We start from the raw sequence: 20,342 nt of genomic DNA on the forward strand, positions 1-20,342 counted from the left end.
TTAAAATCTAAAATTTTACAACAACCACAATTATACAGGCGGCTATTATCATTGAGTTAAGTATACTACCTTAAAAAGTTATACTACTTATCATAACATACTTTTGGAATCTACCATCTTTAATAAAGCTTAACAAAGTCATTTTTTTTCAAATTAATAAAAAAACTTGATAAGATGACAAATGACCACATTCATAAAGTTGTATCTATATTTAACTATAACCTGAAAGTGTTTTTTACCACAAAATGTTATTATTATTGTTATTTTTCTTTATAAACTCTTATTTTGCATATCTTACCTTAACGAGTTAAAGAAAAAAATGATCTTAGTAATAAGTATCTCTATGTCTTTTTTTATATATTTTCGTGAAAATTTAAAGAATTTTAAACAAAGTATTAACTAAAATAACTAATCACTAACTATTGTTACAGTGTTGTATAGTGTCAGTAAATTGTTATGGTTGTAATAAGCAAAGCACGAATTTATGCTGAAGTGAACAGTCAAAAGCCTGAAGAACACTACAGCTTTAAAGACCACCAATTTAAAATTAATAGTGGTGATCCTTATCAAATATTGAGTAAGCTTGGACGCGGAAAATACAGTGAAGTATTTGCAGCTTTCAATGTCCCTAAAAACAGTAAGGTAGTATTAAAGGTGCTGAAACCTGTTCCCCTTCTTAAAATAAAAAGGGAGATTAAGATCCTTCAAAATCTCTGTGAGGGCGAGAATATCATAAAATTGTTGAATATCGTCAAGTCTTCCGTACCAAACACCCCAGCTCTTGTATTCGAATACGTCAATAACACTGACTTTAAAGAACTGTACCCGAAGCTTACTGACCATGATATCCGGTTTTACATGTTCCAGTTGTTGACAGCTCTCGACTACAGTCACAGCATGGGTGTTATGCACAGAGACGTTAAGCCTCACAACATTGTAATTGACCACGAAAACAGAAAACTGAGGCTCATAGACTGGGGACTGGCTGATTTCTATCACCCTGAAACAGACTACAACGTAAGGGTTTCTTCAAAGTCTTACAAGCCGCCTGAGTTGTTGGTGGGGTACGGTTATTACGATTATTCCCTCGATATGTGGATGGTCGGTTGTGTGCTGGCGAGCATGGTGTTCAGAAAAACTCCCTTCTTTCACGGCAAGTCTCTCTCCGACGTACTCGTGAATATCTCAGAAGTACTTGGCACTAAAGACTTGCATAAATATCTGGCAAAGTACAGTATTGACCTCGACCCATACGTCGGAGGGAAACTGTTTACCAAAAGAAGAAAATCCTGGAAGTACTTTGTTGATAGTGAGAACAAGCATCTGACGTCTCCTGATTGCTTCGACTTGCTGACAAATTTACTGAAGTATGACCATCAGACCAGACTGACAGCTAAAGAGGCAATGAATCATCCCTATTTTGCAGGAGTAGTCCAACAATCTCAAGAAAATGCTGGTTCTTCTGTTCCTGTGAAAAATGAAGCTGGTAAACAACTATAATATCATGTATCTGAAAATTTTAGTGAACCTAGTTTGTATTTTGTGAATTTTTTTATTTAATTTATATCTTTTACTAAAATGTTCTAAGTCGTTTCACTGATCTTGAGTACAAAAGTTTTGTATAAATTTAAGATAACTATGTATACATCTTAAAGTCATATATATATTTAGATTAGTAAAGTTTCAGCTTACACAAGTTTGATGTTGTTTTAATAAAAGTGAAAAATATTATACATTGAGAAATTAGTCTATTACTTCAAAGTTTTTATTTTCAAATTTTAAATTAATTAAAAAATCTTAAGTATAGAGTTACCAAGGATATCAAAAATAATTAAGTCAGAAAATAATTCAATTGACAACTAGACTTTAAAGAATTAATATTAAGTATTTCATATTTGAAATAAGTTATTAAAAAAAAATAGTATCTTTGATATCAATTAAACTATTGTTGAAACTATTAAATGATTTCTATTTCAAAGACAACAAGTGAAAAATTATTCGGAATTTTAAGTTAAAATGTTAAAACACTTATACTTATTTTAATAAAATGGTTGAACTTTTATCTGAAAGATAAAAAAGAATATAGAATTTTTAAGACTAAAAGATAAATAATAAATAACTTTCTTAAAGATAAAAGATTTATATCATTTTAACTCTAGTTTAAAAAAAAATATAGTATTTCATTTACCCTCATATGAAGAAGTAATAAGTGTAAAAAATTTTATACCAAAACTAAGATAATGATTGTATCTATAGAAAATATTTGATTATAAAAGATTTGAACAAGCTTTGAAAAACGAAATATAGATGTGTAATAAATCATAAAAAGTTCTAACCTCTTACTTCAAATATTTTATATCTAAATAAATAGTATTTAATCGTTTTTTAATCGTAAACAACAATTACTATTTTACTTTTTTAAATTAATTCTTGTGTAACATGTTTAGTAAGTTTAAGCTTTGTGTGTTTATACTTGCACCCATGTTTTTCATAGCTCCTGTTGAAACTCAAGAAATATTGAAACTATGGGGAGTAAAAAAAGTTTTTTTTCTAATAATATCTTTTCAAACTAATTATTTAGCTGCTTAAACAATATAATACAACTAAATTGAAGCAAAAAAAATTGTGGTAAACTCAAATATTTAGAACAATGTTCAAGAACAATTTTATCATTGCTTAAAGTAGCAATAACAACAAAACATTTTGCTGCTAAGGCAGTTTTAAGATTATGTACAGAAAAAATAGAGAAATGCAGCAACAAATTCATCAAACTGCTAAATAAAGAGGTTTATAAAATATGTTAATACAAAAGTATTTTGTACAATATTAATTTATAACAATGTCAACTTTAAACTTGACTTATAAAACTTATATTTTTATTCATCCCAACTATCAGGTTTATTTAAATCAAAAGTTTTGTGTTTTTTAGAGGTGACATAACTTAATAATAATAGTAAACAAGAAAATCAAGATCAAAAAAAAAAAACAAATGGATAATTCAAAGCGTAAAAACTTATGTATTACTTTAGAAATTATATTATTATATGAAATTAGTAATGTTTAGCTTCTGCATGTTCGTATATTAACTCTACTCTACAGTTTACAACAAGGTTTCCCAAACTTTGCGGTACCTTACTTAAGTAAGTTAGGGGGCAATAATTAGTAAAGGGGCGAAAAGTTGGGGGGGGGGGAGGGGAAGACAATTTTAAAATTTTCAAACTTACACTAGATATTCTCGATTTGCAGATAAAGATTAAAAAGTCATAGGTATTTTAAATGGTAGTCTTGTTGGAGGGGTTATAGCCTTTTTAATTTATTCAAATGGGGAAATTTGAAAAAAATGGAGCTCTGATTTACAGTTTAATTTGATCAGTAAAGCAAGTTGTGAAGCATTAATCTTAAAAACGCAACCATCTTAGATTTAATTAACTTCATTCCTTGCAAAAATTTAAAAAGTAAAGCTTTTTAAGCCTTACAAATAACATAAAATTTTATCATTTTTATGTCAACAACAATTTTTTATGTTGTAATTGTAAAAAATCATAGCTTTCACAAGCTCTAAATTTTAAAAAAACTTAGATATGATAACTAAAAAGTATAAATATTTTGTTTTAACATTTACAATTCAAAAAATTTATTTAAATTATTTTTTTTATTTTTTCTTGTTGAAAAAAATTCTTTAAATTCATAAACACAATATAATTTAACGTACATTGATATCGATTTTTTACTAAATGAGTATATTTATGTTCAACAACTAGAAAAAAACAGATCAAACAATACTTTTTTACTAATTTTTACCATTGTGAGGAGAAGTCTTAATAGAAAAGAGTAATTTTGTACCAATAACAGCATAATTCAAGCAAGCTTTATTTTTCAAAAAATTAAACACTAAAGATTGTCAGCTTTTAAGAATTATAGTAAGTGTGTATATTTATAAAAGTGTTTGTATGTAGTTTATCTTTTATTTTTTTCTAAAAGATACCACAAAATCAATTTAGAAATATTTCATTTTTTCACAAAAATGTTGTACTATTTTTTTTCAAATTCTTTTCAATCGTTAAAATTTTATAAATATATAAGTATTTTGCTAATGAATTAAATTTAAAGTTTCAATTACTTTAAATTTAGTATTTAATTTTAATTATAGTTTTTATTTCTTGATCGAACAAAAGTTGGAATAAAAAATTAATATTTAGAAGTAAACAAATGCTCACAAAAGAGTTAAACAGCTTTTATTGCAGTCAATATAGTGCTGAGCTTAACAATTTTTAGCTTTAGGGCTTTTTCACAGTTCTTATTGACACTATATGTAAGCATTTCATTATTCTCATTAACCACTTGTAAAATCATTGTATAATATTTTACAATGTATTTAATTTGAATAATTTGTTTTTAAATCTTTAAGTTACTTTATATAAAACTAAAGAAGTAAAACACTTTTTAAAGTAAAGTTATTGGTCGTAATAAATTTAGATAGATTATGTCAAAATCATATAAGATATTAAAAAATGTTTTAAAATAGCTATTGTTGTCATTTGCAGAACTTATAACTGGAGCTTCAAAATTGAAACCAAGTTGTATATGAGTTTTATGAAGTGAATTTAAAGAATAACTTGTACAAGATAACTTAAATTTAAGATAAATAGTTTGATAAAAATTATAAACAAAACATTTCTTTGTATCTGCGTACTAAACTTTTAGTCAGCGAGTCAATTTTAGTTGACAAGTTTTGTTACTTCCTTAATTTTATATGATTAAAATTAGAAAAAAAGTAAAAAATAATAAAAAATTTAAATGAAACGAAGTAAAAACTCAGTTACAATAGTTTGTACTTAAAACATATTTATAAAAGTTTTCAAAAAGGTTGTTTTGTAAAAGCTCAGTTTTATTCGTTGTACACTGTAGAAAATTATGTTTCCGGCCAATAGGTTCATTACAACATAGAAATTATCAAGTTTGAAAACACAATACTAAATATACTATCTTTTGTATGTTTAAACTTAAAATTTTATGTTCGAGTAATTGTGAGGAGATTCGCTCCTAGCTATTCGGAAATATTTTCTTGTCAGAGATTTTGCATACGGATCGAGATCCGGCACGCTGATTGTACGTTGCCAAACTCTATTTGAGAGAATTTTGATGGTAGAACATTAAATCTGGGGAGCATATGTGCTCAGTGGTGTGAAGAGATGTACATTAAGTTTGGAAATCCACTAAAAACTTAAAAATATTGATTTAGACTTTAAGCATAATTTATCCAAGTACTTAACTTTTCTATTATAAATTTTTAAGTTTTATTTCATACATTATTTTCAATAAAAATATGCTATAAACTTATTAAGAAAAAATAAAACCTTTAAATATCAAATAGTTTTCACATTTTCTATGTTTGTATTTTTGTCATCAGCATATTTAGTAAACTGACAAATCAAATAAAATAAGATTTTTACTAAAAAAGTTTCATAGTACTTAACTAATTTATTTTCTAAAAAAGCTAATACCATTTTTTTATAGTAATGATGTTTTGACTGATTTACTGTTTTTTGTGCGACCCCTAAAATATAACTTGAGTAAACGTAATAAAAAAGCAATTGTTAATCTTCTTATTAAAAATAGTTTACAAAAAATATATATCAAGCTATCAAATTTTTGCTATTATATAATATCTACTTTATCATTTTATTGCAAAAATTACGTAGTTTTATGAGTTAATATTGTAAAAGAAAGTAAAGACTAATGACTTAGTTTTAAAATGTATTTGAAGAAAAAGGTATATAAACTGCCTGAAATTTTTATAAATAAATTAGATGCACCGTTTTTTTTTTAAATTAAACTTGTTTTAAAAGCTACTTTTGAACGATTTTATTTCTTAGAATTTGCTTCTTAAAATATTCAACTTTCGTAATTATAAAATTTTATGTAGTGGTAGTAGATACAATTTTTGTTTGACAAAGTTATTTTGTTAACATATCTTTGAGTATGTTATTCTATTATTAAGGCAAACTAATTAACAATTTTGACTAGCACTTATTTTTGGATACTTATATATATAAGTTTCCGTTACACCTGCTAGTTTTACAATGTCAGGCAAAACCTTTAAGATTGTTGATAATATATAAAACAGTAGTTTCTTTTTTAAACACAAATAAGTTATATCACATTTATTAACATACATCTCAGTTTGTAAACATTGAAAACAGTAAAAAATTAAAAAAGGTTTTGATTCAATGCTATTTTAAAAAGCGCCCTCCACAAAATTAACAAATCTAAACTACTTTGAGAAATTTCAAATTTACATCCTAACTTAAAGCCTGAGTTAAATTGTTACATGCTTACAAGACGCTTATAACTTGGTTAAAAGAATTTCTTTGTAAATAAATAGTAATGTCTTTCAATAAAAAACTGTACTTTTAATAAATTTTTACATGTTGTACTTTAAAAACATTCAATTATATTACAAAACATTAAGAGATTAAAAGATAACTTAACAAGCTAGTTTGGATCCAATCTGAAAGTCAGTATAAGTTACAATAAGAAAAAATATGTAAATGATAAATATAAAATCATTTAACATTTGTAATAAAATTTGAATCTTGTAACAAATTTAACAACTTTTTCTTGAATTAAGTTTCATTTATACTCATTTGTTAAGTCATCAAGCCCTGTTATTACTGAAATATACATGCTATTAGGAAAAATACTTAAAGTTAATTATAAGTTACTTTATACCACAAATTAAAAGAATTAACACCTTATTTTTCATTAGCTTGGAAATATTTAAAGTTTAAGCACTTGTATTTTAACTTTAAATAAACTTATCAATTCGTGTTTTAGTACATAAAAATATTTGTGTACAAAGTTATTGAAATAAAAAAAACTTTTTACAAAATTTCATTAATCCGTTTCGAAATCAAAAACTCAGAAACTGGTGTATGATCAAAATGATTTTAGTACACCAACATTTTTAATTCTTTTCTTTTGTCCTTCAGTAAATGATACGTCGAATAGGGGTCGGAAAACTGCGGCCCTTAAAGGCATAATCTGCGGCCAACAAGGCACTTTTAGCTAAAAACATATTTTTTAAAACTATTAAACGTTAAATACTTTGCGATAAAAAGTAATATTAAACTCTTCTTGAAAATAAATAATCCTTACTAGTGCTTTATTATCGCTCATTTTAGTATAATTATAATTAAAAACTGAATTTTTGTACTGATTGCTACAATTACATTTAAATAAGGGCTGCCCTAGTGCAGTTCGCGAGCAATTTTTTTCTATTGGACCGTGAGTTGAAAAGGCTGCCCAAACTCCTGCGTTAGAAGATCACTTTACAACATCATAATCTAATGAAGTGTAATGTTTGTAAACATTTAATATGTTAAGGTCTTAACGACTGTGGTAAGTTTGAATATGTCATAAATACCTTTTTTTGTCAAGTTATTATTATTAGTATGAAAAACTAACAAGCGCTAAAATTATTTCAGTTTTAAATTTATTATACTTTTTAATTTCATAAAAAACTCTACTACTTAATTACGATTGTAGTCAAAGTTATAAATATATTTTGAAAAAAATATAGTTAGTGTTTTCTATTTAACTAGTTTTTGTTAAAAGTATATAATTCAAATAAAATCTTATACAATTGTGAAAAAATCTTTAAGTTACATTGCAAGAGTCTGAATATAGTTTGGTTAAAATAGCTTGGTCAAATTTTCTAAATTCCTCCTAAGTGACGTAAAAATTGCTTGCTAATCAAATGTAACTTAACCTAAGAAAAAGTTAAATATACCACAAAAAGTATTGTAAAACCTGTCTGTTTTTGAAATTAGCATTCCGGTATTTTTAAATGTAAAAAACGACGCAAATTATATGACAAAAATCTAATTTATTAAAAATTCATTAGCTTTTCTACTTAAAAATAAAAAAAGGAATATGTTTTAACTAATAGTTATTAAAAAAAAGAGATAAATCACTAAAGAATGTTTATAATGATATGACAGTTACTTTAACTTGACAAGGGCAAGGTATAAAAGATATATGTAGTTGACGATTCGATGTCTAAAAGATTCTAGAAGCAATTACTTTGAGCGTCGTTTTTTGGTGTTCAATGAACTTTAAAAAAATTAAATCAAGCTACCTTTGTAACTTTATAACTTAAGTTTTAATTAAAGCTTAAACCTAGTTAAGTGAGTTTATTTACAGTAACTGTTTATAAGGTAATTACAATTTCATAAAACATAACTTTTTTGTTATGTATTTAAAGATACTACAAGACACAACTGAAAGGGTTAAAGAATATTTACTAAAGCGCTAATCTAAAGATCAAAAAGAAAAGAGAAGCTTTAACTTTACAAGCATTTTTTATGTATTGTACTAACAGTTAAGTTAAAAATGACGTTCAAATTTTAGTTTAAATAAATGTTATAGGACGATTTTAAGTTTAAGAGATGAACATTTTTCTCAGCAAGAAAAAAATACACATAAACAAATGCTAAAATATATACTTGATGATTAAAATTAAAATTAATTAAGAATCTTTGATTTAAGTGGGTAAAACGTATTTTAAAAAATATTATATCGCTTGATTCATAAATAATAATTTTAATGTTCTAACCTTTTAGTACTTTAATTGAGATTTCACGTTGTGCTGTACACTGTATTGTGTATATATTGTGCACAAAAAAATTCTCTAAAAGAAATTAAAACCTTAATACTAAATAAATTAACAGTTCTAAATACGTTTATTAAACAACAAAAACGCTTAAAAAATGTGTATTAAGTACTTTTCAGTTATCGAGTTGTATGCTAATGCTTGTAAAATCTATTAAAAGAAGATAAAAACTTATTCCTAAACTTTTTAATTTAAAAAATTATCAAATAAACTTAACGATAAAAAGAAAGAATGAATCCCGGCGAAAATTAACTAAGTAATTAGTTTGCTAGAAAAATCGTATTTAAATTGTAAGTGAAACCTTGTCTAATAATATACGAGTAAAAATAAAGTTTAAGATAAGATTTTTGAAAAACAGTAGTAGAAAACAGTTTTAAACCTAAAATCGCACCCAGCACCAGAACAATTAGAGCCAACGGCTAGTTCAGAAACTTACAAATAGCCGTCTCTACCCGTGAGAACGCAAGCATTACCTGCATCATCGGACAAGAATGCATGGACATATACACCTAATACATAGTCCTAAAACTTTATAAGTCTAGTATAAGTTATCCACAACTTTATAAGCCTAGTACAATTTATCTGCAATTTTATCAACCTAACATAAATTATTCATAACTTTCTTTTACTTTAAACAGACATCAGGTCTTTAAAGTCGATAAAAAACAAATTTCATTGGAAAAACAATTAAGTAATTCGAGTTTGTCAGTGAGTTAAGTTGTTTTTTACTATGTTAATTAGTTTTAATGTGTTGAATTTTTATGCTAAAGTTGTTTGGGAAAGGCCGATCGACATGTCTACTAAAATGTTCTTGTTGCGTATGATATTATCGCAATTCATTGTTAACGTGACCTTTCAAAATGAATTTTAAATCTTGTACGAGCAAGTTAAAACAAAAGTTAGTCTTGTTTTTAAGTTGTTCCGCCGTCTCGTCAAATAATTTAGTTTTCTTTTAATCAATTAAAATATTTTATTAAAAGAGAAATGTACACTAAAAAATTAAAATAAAATTAAAGGTTTCTAATAATAAAACTTTTGTATAACATTAAGAATTTTAAACGTCTATAAAAGTTAGCAACTGTAAAGTACAATTGCTTTGTTTTCAAACAATCTTTTTAATTTAGATTATAACCGATAATAAACTTTTTAAACTGCATAAAAAAATATTGTTGTTTCTCGTTCGTCCTTGTAAAAAATACTTGTATGAGGTTATTAAAATTTGTTTTTGAGTGTATAATAGGTTATTTAAGTATAAATAGCATCAGAAAAATTTTTATCGAAGCTTTCTGAGAATAACAAACATTTTCTTATAGTTCAAAGTGTAACAATTAAAATTGAACTTGAAACAACACGTTAGTTACCTTGTTTTGACAATTAACGCAGATGTTTATGTATAGTATCACCTCATTTCAGTTTTTTGTGTTTAAAAAAAATTTTAACGTTTTTCTTAAAATAATACCACAGTTTAAGTTTTACACAAATTATTAAACCAAAAAAGATAAAATGTTGTAACTTATTAATAGTACATAACTTCATAGATTTAAAATTCTGTATTATATATTTTACTCGTGTTCGAATGAATTTAAGTAAGGTTAGATAATACGCTTTATATTGTGTTTTTGCACGACATCGGCCCGAGAAACTTCGAGCGTGAACAAGACAGTGATATGAAAACAATCATTTATCGTTACCAATCAACGAGGACGAGCATGTACCATACACGAAAACCACAGCTACTCATCACTTCTCTTTTTCTATCATATTTTCATCATTTTAAAAATTGTACCATACTTTTAATAGATTTCGTATGCTGGCAACTAAAAGAATTTTAGTTTCAACTCACACAAAATGTTTAAGTTTAAGGCTTTTCATTTATTTTTTTACTATATGGACATTTTATATATTTTCAAAAGATGTTAATAAGTTGTTTCCAACCCCAAGTATAAATTCTAAATTAACTTCTTTATGGGAAGAAATGCAATGCTATTGGCATCCTCTCCTTTTCAACAGAGATATTTTGTATTTAAAGTAAAATTATGCTTAAAACTGGCTTTTAGTTTTGGCTGCGTAGCAGCAACTTTAAGTCATGGCGGCTTTTCGCTTAGTTGTGAATGGTTTCAATCTTGTTTGTCGATGTTAGTTCGCTTTTAGAAGACTTTATGAGTTTAGTTTAAACAAACACTTAGTTTTCTGCTTCTTTGATTCATGTATTTTAGGCTTTTAAAAGAATTAAAAACTCGATTCATTGGCTTAATGTTGTATAGTATTTTTATCACCTTTTTTATTTCGCAATTTCATTAGAAATACAGTCATTATCACAGACTCGAATTACGTTTAACATTAGTATAAGTAACTTATCTATTAAACCTTTAGTAAATAGTAAGTAAGTCATATTAGTCTATTTATCAAATATATTTTTAACGTTAGCTTGGGGACATCTCTTATACAAGTTAAAGCGCACGTTGCGTTATAAACCAGGCCCCTAACATTGTATAAGTAGAACACCCCGTTAGCGATAACTTTATACTTTATTCATATATTTTTTAATAACAGAATATAAAATAGAAAAATTACTCTTTGTTTTAATTTTTTAACTTTCAAAACAAATTTAATTTATGTCTAACAATTTTACTTTTATTTTATTTTGTACATTATTTTTGTAATTCATTAACTTAAGATTTTTTTGATTTGTATCTATTTAAAGTAACTTGTAAAGTCCTGCTTATCGTATGCATGAATAATGTAAAATTATAGAGCCCCTTTTAATTTATTTAAGATACTTCAAAACATTTAAAATATTGTTGTACAGCAAATTTAGCAAACTGTTTATCTCAAAGCTAAAGTATATGATCCGCATTTTAGCTAAAAAAATGTAATTTTGTTGTAATATTTATAGATAATGAAAAAAAATACTATAATTGTATGATTCATTTTACTACTAAAATATAGTGATAAATTATTTAATAAATAGTACTATAAACTGAAATAAAATTTAAGTTTTCACTTCGTATAAATATTACTTCCGTTGATAATCAAACATGTAATTCTGTTTGTTTTAACTCAAAACAAATCTAGTTAATGCAATTTTAATACTTAAAGCATAAACCTAATGTATTTATATGAGTCAAAACTACTTGGATTAAAATTTATGAGTAAATTAGTTAATGGTTGAATATTAAAATAGGTATCGATAATTAAGACCATGCATTTATACTAAGTTTACTTAATCACAAGTAAGAATAATTATTGATCCAATATCAAATCTTTCGCTTTTAAACTTTTACAAATTTTTAGTATTTTTGTAACAATAGGTCTAAAAACTTCAAAAACGTTTAAGATGGCCGAAATATTAAGTAATAAATTATTAGAACCAGAAATATCTACTAAAAAAATATCTTTGTTGTGTTTAACTACTATTTTGTAAAAAAAAAAACTTTTAAATTTATTTATTTTTTTTTTTAAATAATTTGTTTTTATTTTATTTTAAAAAATCGTTAAAAAAAGTTTTGTTTACACTTTTATTATTAATAAATTTAATTATTCTCGAAAAGACTCATAGTATCTATTTTGTATTGGTCGGTATCGGTAACGAATTTTTAATTATTTTCTTTATTTCTAGCTTTAAAAGTTTTCATTATCCATTTTATTATCAAAAGTATACTTTTTATGTAGTTTGTATGGCATGTTTTTGTTTAAATAACTTAATGATTAACTCCAATGTAAAATAATTTTTAACAGATGCTTTTAAATTTCAAATAAATGTTAAGTTATTTTTCTTGCACTGGTTGAGAAAATTACATTCAAAATCTACTTTCTTAAAACTAAGTTACACGTTTCATAACTAACCAGGCATAACGTGTCATTTTGATGATGTGTATCAATGTTTGAAACTAAAAAAGCTAAGCTTTATATTTATGAGCTCAAAATTAGATAAAAACATATACACAAGTATATAAGTTTTATATTTTTTTCATTGACTTTGTTATGACTATTCAGAACTTTATTAGCATCAGATACAAATAGTAGAACATATTTCATTCTACTAAATAAATAAACTATTTATATAAACACTGGTAACAGTTGGCAGTGATTGTTCAAACAAAGTTTTAATTATGTTACCATATTTTTTAATCATGTTTATTTGTATTGGTATTGTTAAATACTGTTTAAACTCCAAAAAAAAATATTTATAACCAAAAACATAAATTTCTAGGCATAAAAATACAAATTAAAGTCATTCTTTGTCATCATCATCTAAAAAAAAGCTTAATTTTATCCAGATGTATTTAAAATTTGTTTAATAACATTTTAGATTAGTTTTTAATTTGCAGTGGAATCTAAATAAGGTAAAACATTTTTATACAATTTTTAATACTACCTCTTAAGCTTCTTACTATATTTGAAAATAAATCTAACAAACATGGGCAGGGTTGCCACTCGGTCAGGAAAAGTCAGGAAATCAGGAAAAGTCAGGAAAAAATTAAAAAATGACATAAGTCAGGAAAAGTCAGGAAATTTGATAAAATTAAATAAAAAAGTCAAATTTTGTCTGTTTAAATTTCCAGAATTCCTTGTTTCCAAAGCCTTCAAATGGTAAAAATTAATTAAAAGTCCTTTGAAGTCAGAAAAATATTCCAAAATTTTCCCAAAAATTTACAAAAATATTTAACTTTAATTCCAATGCCTTCATCTGGTATAAATTAGTAAAATATCCTTTATAAAACTGCAGTCTCCTGTATGAAAGTTTGATTGAAAGCTAAATATAGTTTCTAGTGTTAGATTATATATTATAGAATAAGTTTAATTTAAGAGTTTGATTTAGAAAAGTCAGGAAATTTTGGTAAAAAGTCAGGAAAAAGTCAGGAAAAGTCAGAAAATTTTTCTCGGCTTGATCAGTGGCAACCATGCATGGGTTAAACTAAAATTTAACAATAGAGTTAATAAAAATACTAAGTTAAGAATGTTTTTAAACATAAATATATATAAAATGAAGTTCTTTAAATTTTAAATAAAATTTATATTTAATAAAAAAACATTATTTTAGTTAATTTAGGCATTTGTGGATGACAGTTATTGAATTAAATTTTGGTATACTTCTTTTTCTTAGATTTTTTTCATAAATTTTAAAAAGAGAAATTTTTAATATTTTATTAACAATGCCAAAACAGTATTAAACTTTTGAAATACTTGGGCTTATTGTTTTTCTAAATATAAATTAATTCAAAACTTAATGCGCTCTTAAGATCTGCTTTAAATAACTTGTTCTCTATCACTTAGTTGTTGTTTGTTCTATGGTGTTGATTTATGCCTATAAGTAAACTTTTAATTACCGCTCAGGGTTTCCTAAACGCATTTTCAATAGGGCTCTTTGGAAAAAAAAAATATTTGTCCCCTTCAACAAGTCTTCTCAAAAAATTACGCTTATACTTAACCAATTTAAATTTTGGTATTATGCGCCCCCTCTTTGCAGTTTATGGTCCCTAACTTATTATGTTGCACACTTTTGGAAGCTCTGGTCTAGCGTAAGTTTCAAGCTTTACCAGTACAAGTTTACAAAACAACCGTTAAATATGCTTAAAAGACCTTTTTTTTTACATCAATTTCACCAACTTAAGAAAATCTAGTGTAAGTTTGAAATTATGACCTAATGACCTCTAGGGTCCCTTTAATTTTCACACCCAGTTCTCCACCTTTTGCGGCCTATGACCTCTTAAATTTCTGAAATGATTTCAAAAAGGGTGGGGGGTCTTTAGCCCGTTTTGGGAAACCCTGGTTTAGGTCTAGTTCTGCTTTGTTAGTACACTAAAGAAATGACTGCAAAGATAAAAAACTATAGTTATAACAAAAAGGGTTTTGTTAAAAGTTAGTTACTTTAGTTTAATATATTGAAAGTAAATCTACTTTTATACTAGAAAATCTTTTTATGTACTTTTTTTTTCATAACTAGTTGTAGATTTTTATAACCACAAAATTATTCTACAAATGGTATACAAAAGTGATAAGTGCAGTTCTGCAAATACAATTCTATTGAGTTTTGGTTCCGTTTAAGTGTAATTTTTTGCAATTTATATTTAACAAGCATTTGAAAAAAAATACTGTATTATTCATTTTATTCATACTTTTTGTAAATTTTACATAGTATGATTAATAAATTTTAAAATTAAAAAAAAAAGGGCAAAATACTTTTTTTTTAATGTTTATTGTTAAACCAACAAGCAAGCTAATCATTAGTCAAAAAAGATAGAACTTTTATTAAAAAAGTGTGGCAAACATGTGTTACTACTACAATATATTATATGTTATATCAAAAGTTTGTAAAAAGATCTATAAACTAATGAAATTTTAGAGTTGTAATTATTTTATTGAGTGTCTTCAACAAACTCAGTCAAGTTTCTTTTTCTTTCACAAAAAGTAAAAACTTTACATATTTCAAACCAATATGGTAAAACAACATTCACTAAGTATATTGATGACTACATTAATTAAAATACTTTTTTAGGCTTAAATTATAACATAGTATTTTTAAAATGCAACTCATAGTGGGATGTACTCTTCAATCTTAGAGGTAAAATTTTATTACATTTTTTTTAGTTTTAACCAAGATTATAAGTGTGCACATATGCAATGATAACTTGATTTTTTTGCAGTTATTGTATTTTAAAACTTAAGTTCTTATTTCTCTTCAACTATCAAACATTATTATCATTTATAGAATATTTTACCTAAATTTCAAAAAATCAAAGAATATGATGAAAATAAAAACATATTAACCTATTTAATTTTTAAATAGAAAATTATTATAGTTTTATTTAATATGAGTTTTATTTAAATTACAAGTTTTTGATTATTAATGTTGTATACAATTTTTAAGTTTTTAATTTTTTTTAGTAAAAATATCATTATGTCACTAATGTACAAAATTAGGTTTGATAAAATATGGATTTAAATGTTTTCATTACAAAGCTTATAAGCACAAAAGTATTCAAGTTAAATTTTTGAATAGAAAATTATTATAGTTTTATCAAGTATGAGTTTTATTTAAATTACAAGTTTTTGATTATTAATGTTGTATACAATTTTTAAGTCTTTAAATTTTTTTTCGTAAAAATATCATTATTTCAATAATGTATAAAATCAGGTTTGATGAAATATACATTTAAAATGTTTTTATTACAAAGCTTATAAGCACAAAAGTATTAAAACCTTCTAATGGCAAAGGATTAAAATGAGTGGCTCCATACAATTAAGGTAGCACAATCATTTTTAAATTGTAAAAAAGAGTTTAGTAACTTAAAATCAATCCATTTAACTTAAGTTTTTATTGTTTTTGTTTGAGTTTTCCAACCTGGTATAAACTTTTAAAATGTTTACTTTAAAATTAACATAAGCTGTTTATTAGTTTTAAATTTTGTTTTCAGTACCAATATACTAAGTATATACTACATTGAAATTCTAAATAAAAAACAGTATAAGTTTATTTAAGTTACCGTTCTTATTCTTAAACTCATTCAATTTGTTAAGGTCATTTTAACTCCTAGTAGTTATTTTATTACTATAGTGTTAGACAACATTTCACATTTTAACCTTAAATTTTCTTAAAGATTAACATGTTCTAACAATTAATTTATTCTAGTTTAAATGTGATTGTTAATAAGAATAGTATAAATCAATATTTCACTAAGTGATGAGCATTTAGTATTAATAATATAAAGGTTAGAATACAACCAAAGTTTTTTAATTTATTAAAGTATTAACACTTTATATTATAAACATAAACTGAACACTTTTCAACTTAAGTTGTTAAATCTAATTAGTGTGCATTATCTTAATTTAGTTATATGAGCTAGTGTTTTTAATTGAAAAAACTAAAATGCAAGGTCTTAATATTGAAAATTTTTCTATAAAATATTTATTGTTTTTAACTATAGCAATGTTATTTCTAAAAGCTTTTTAAGTTACCTTTGTTTAAAAGGGATTTCACCATTACTGTGACAATTCTTTTGTAATGTTTACATATTGTAAACTTAATATTTAAACTCTGAAAACTACTAGAATGTACAATTTACAAATTAAATAAAAAAAAGCTGCTATTATTTTTAAAAATATGAATTTTTTTTAAATAACTTTCTCATTTTCAATGTTTATTAGGCTCCAGAAAGAAATCTAAAAAAACTCTTAATTTTTTTTGATCTGTCAAAGTAAATAACATATATGTATATATATATATTTATTTATTTAATTATATAAAAACTATAATTCAAACAGCTGTTTCACACATTGAAATGTAAAATTTCATGTGATCTTCAGTGAGTTGTAGTTTATTATTATAGTAAACAGAAATTTCGATTTTAGAATTTTTTATGGTAATTATGACGTAGTAATGGTACAGTTTATTGTACGATTAGTTGAATTTGAAATACGCTGTAAATGTTATTCTATGCTTTTTAGGAAAGTTTAAAAAGGTTATTTTGGAAAAAATGTTTTAAGCTATTAGAAAATTTTTTTAGGCTGTTGGGAAAAATGTTATAAAATGCTATAAAATACTCGTGTTTGCCGCTTCGATTTTATTTTGTTTTAATATTTAGTTGGTTTTAATTTTGTTAAAAAAGTATTTTTGATAATGGATGCATATGTTTTGTCTTTCGCTTTTCTTGTTTAGTGTTACGTTCTTATCTGACAAAACATATGCATCCATTATCAAAAATACTTTTTTAACAAAATTAAAACCAACTAAATATTAAAACAAAATAAAATCGAAGCGGCAAACACGAGTATTTTATAGCATTTTATAACATTTTTCCCAACAGCCTAAAAAATTTTTCTAATAGCTTAAAACATTTTTTTCCAAAATAACCTTTTTAAACTTTCCTAAAAAGCATAGAATAACATTTACAGCGTATTTCAAATTCAACTAATCGTACAATAAACTGTACCATTACTACGTCATAATTACCATAAAAAATTCTAAAATCGAAATTTCTGTTTACTATTATAATAAACTACAACTCACTGAAGATCACATGAAATTTTACATTTCAATGTGTGAAACAGCTGTTTGAATTATAGTTTTTATATAATTAAATAAATAAATATTAAGCTCCAATTTGATTTGTCGAGCACTATCGATCAGAACTTTGTATAAAACCTTTAATATATGTATATATAGATACATTTTACCATTGTTTGAATATGAAAATAATTTTGTAATGTTTTAAATTTGAAATGAGTTAGTATAATTTTTTTTCAATTAAAAAAGAATTTAAAGTGTACTTGTTTGCAACACTGAAGTTGTATCATAAAATACTATTTTCTTCATAATAAAATACAAGTTATTTGAAGTAATATGATAGACTGGTATACTAATATTCTAATTTGTAAATACAGTTTTCAACAACTTTATGAAAGTTTTTTTACAAAATTACTTTATAGAACAAATATAACATTAGAAAAATATAATTATCTTCATTTATAACTTGAGACTTATTTCAAATTTATTGTTTTTATTTAATTGACTCTATTTTTAATATTGAAAAGTTTTTTAGTGATGTTAGGTTTTAAGTTTTTTGTTTATATAGTGAGAAAAATCATATAATTAAAGTTACTAATTTTAATAAGTACTACACTATATGTTTGAATTCTACTAATTTATATTTAATGTGTAGTATATAAGTAAAATAATAGTTTAACTGTTTAATATTGCAAAGTAAACATCATCAAACATTGTATTAAAATCAATACATAACTTTAAAAAATTATCTAATGATTCAATTTTGATCATGTTTCTGGGACTAGTGTTAAAAATTTAAGGTTATATCCACTTAATATATTGTTTTGAAGTTAAAAAAATATCTTTCTTCTGACCACAAACCTAGTTATGTTACACATTAGAACACTACTAAGTTCAATTATTAATAAGTTGTGTAACATTAAACTTTTTTTAGGTATTTAATAAAAATGTTTTAATAAAAAACTTATGTTTTTCAGCTAGTTATAATATAAGTAATAACTTATCAGGTCATGAAACTTAATAAGACAGTGTTATCAATCAAAGTTATTTTTTATATGTATATATATTTTTTAATATGCAAATTGACTTGATACTGTTACTAGTATTAAGTTTTTAGTTTGTAATGATGACTTTGTTTTCTTGGTGGGTTTTTTTTTTTATAAAAAAAAGTTGTATAACTAGCACAGCTTCGAATAATAGTACTAAATTTTCCTTAAAAAGTAATTTTTTGACACTTAATTAGAGAAAAAAAGACAGTTATAAAAATCACTAATTTTGTAAACTATATAAAAAACTTACTTTTTGTTTATAAAACAAAAAGTTGTAATTTTAGTAACTATTGAATAATTCGAATTATTCATTATGAAAGAAAAGAGTTTAATTAATAAACAATGTTTATCATTTTAAAAAACTAAAATCTAAGTAATATTTCATTGCCCAAAAGTTTTTGTATATAAAAACCACAACCATGATATATCTTCACATAAAAATACAATAAATAAAGTAGTTAGTTTAAGTTAAACATAAAAATAACTTAATAAGTTTCTTCTAGATTAGACTTTGATTAAATTAAAAAAAACTTTTTTAAAGATAATCTGGTATATTGTTATATTTATTATTACATACACTTTGTATTTTTGCTAGTTATTTCAAGTGTTGTATCATCTGTTTTAGTAGTTTTTAATTTTATTACTGTTATAAAAATTTAGTTACAAAATAAAATTAACAAGTTACAAATATAGTTATAATTTTAGTCAATGAAAAATCTTATTGATTTTATTTATTTATTTTGAAATATCTATTTAGTTGTAACCAGTGGCGGTGCGTGATGTTTCTGTTAGACCTAGACGGTGCTGAAGATTGACATCATTGTGAGGTAATTATAGTTTATTGATTAAGTAAAGACTTAGGCTATTCGGAGGTAAATTTTTTAATGACTAATGAAAAAATTTATAGTGTATCAATCGGTACAAAGTTAGAGCAAATTCAACAAAAAACAAACTGTTTTAGTACAAAGAATATCAAACTGTTTTTAATTAATTGCTTTTGCTTGAGTTACAAAATTCTTTAAGATTTTTAAAGTCTTAAAATTTTTTGTGTAGTTAATTTAAATTTTATATTTTTGTTTTTAGTTTTTATAAATGCATAGAAAAAAATAATTAGAACATTTATTGCTTTTAGACCATGAAAAGAATTAGATATGTGTTAGTTTTCAAGAAATATAAAAATATCACTACAAAAACTTTGTTTTATCTTTGTTCTTACAAAATACTTTTCACATAAATAGTTGTTTTTCATAAATATTTCAGTTTTTTTATAATTTAAGCAAAAACTTACAGCTTACTAATGGTATTAAAAATATTCAACTTTTAAGTTTTATTAAAGGGGTAAGAAATTGTTTTAGCTTTATTTAAATTTGTAGAATTTCAACAAGGATATAAGTTGTTTTTAACAGTATTTTAAGACTTTTGCCACATTTTAAGCAATGGCTGTACAATATCAAAAATTATAATAGGTTTCTTTTGTTAGTGAAAAATACATAACAACTTTATTTTTTGTCTTAATTGTTTAAGGTTATTGGTCTCACTTAAGCTTTAGTTTCTTATTTATTGTTATTGCAATACATTATAATATTAAGTGATCTCAGAACATATTCATAGT

At 24.3% G+C, this 20,342-nt stretch overlaps 1 protein-coding gene across 1 annotated transcript; it reads left to right on the forward strand.

Moving 5' to 3' along the window:
* Nucleotides 1-456: 456 nt before the first annotated feature.
* LOC145840542 (casein kinase II subunit alpha-like) lies at nucleotides 457-1,500 on the forward strand. The gene has a single exon (XM_082947839.1). It carries the CDS (start codon nucleotides 457-459, stop codon nucleotides 1,498-1,500), a length of 1,044 nt encoding a protein of 347 aa, XP_082803965.1.
* Nucleotides 1,501-20,342: the final 18,842 nt, after the last annotated feature.

The sequence above is a fragment of the Thalia democratica genome, chromosome 1 (assembly GCF_965202585.1).
Source record: "Thalia democratica chromosome 1, ktThaDemo2.hap1.1, whole genome shotgun sequence".
Lineage (NCBI taxonomy): Eukaryota > Metazoa > Chordata > Thaliacea > Salpida > Salpidae > Thalia > Thalia democratica.

What these genes read in the sequence shown, in the direction of transcription:
- LOC145840542 (XM_082947839.1), top strand. Translation starts at nt 457, where the DNA reads ATGGTTGTAATAAGCAAAGCACGAATTTATGCTGAAGTGAACAGTCAA.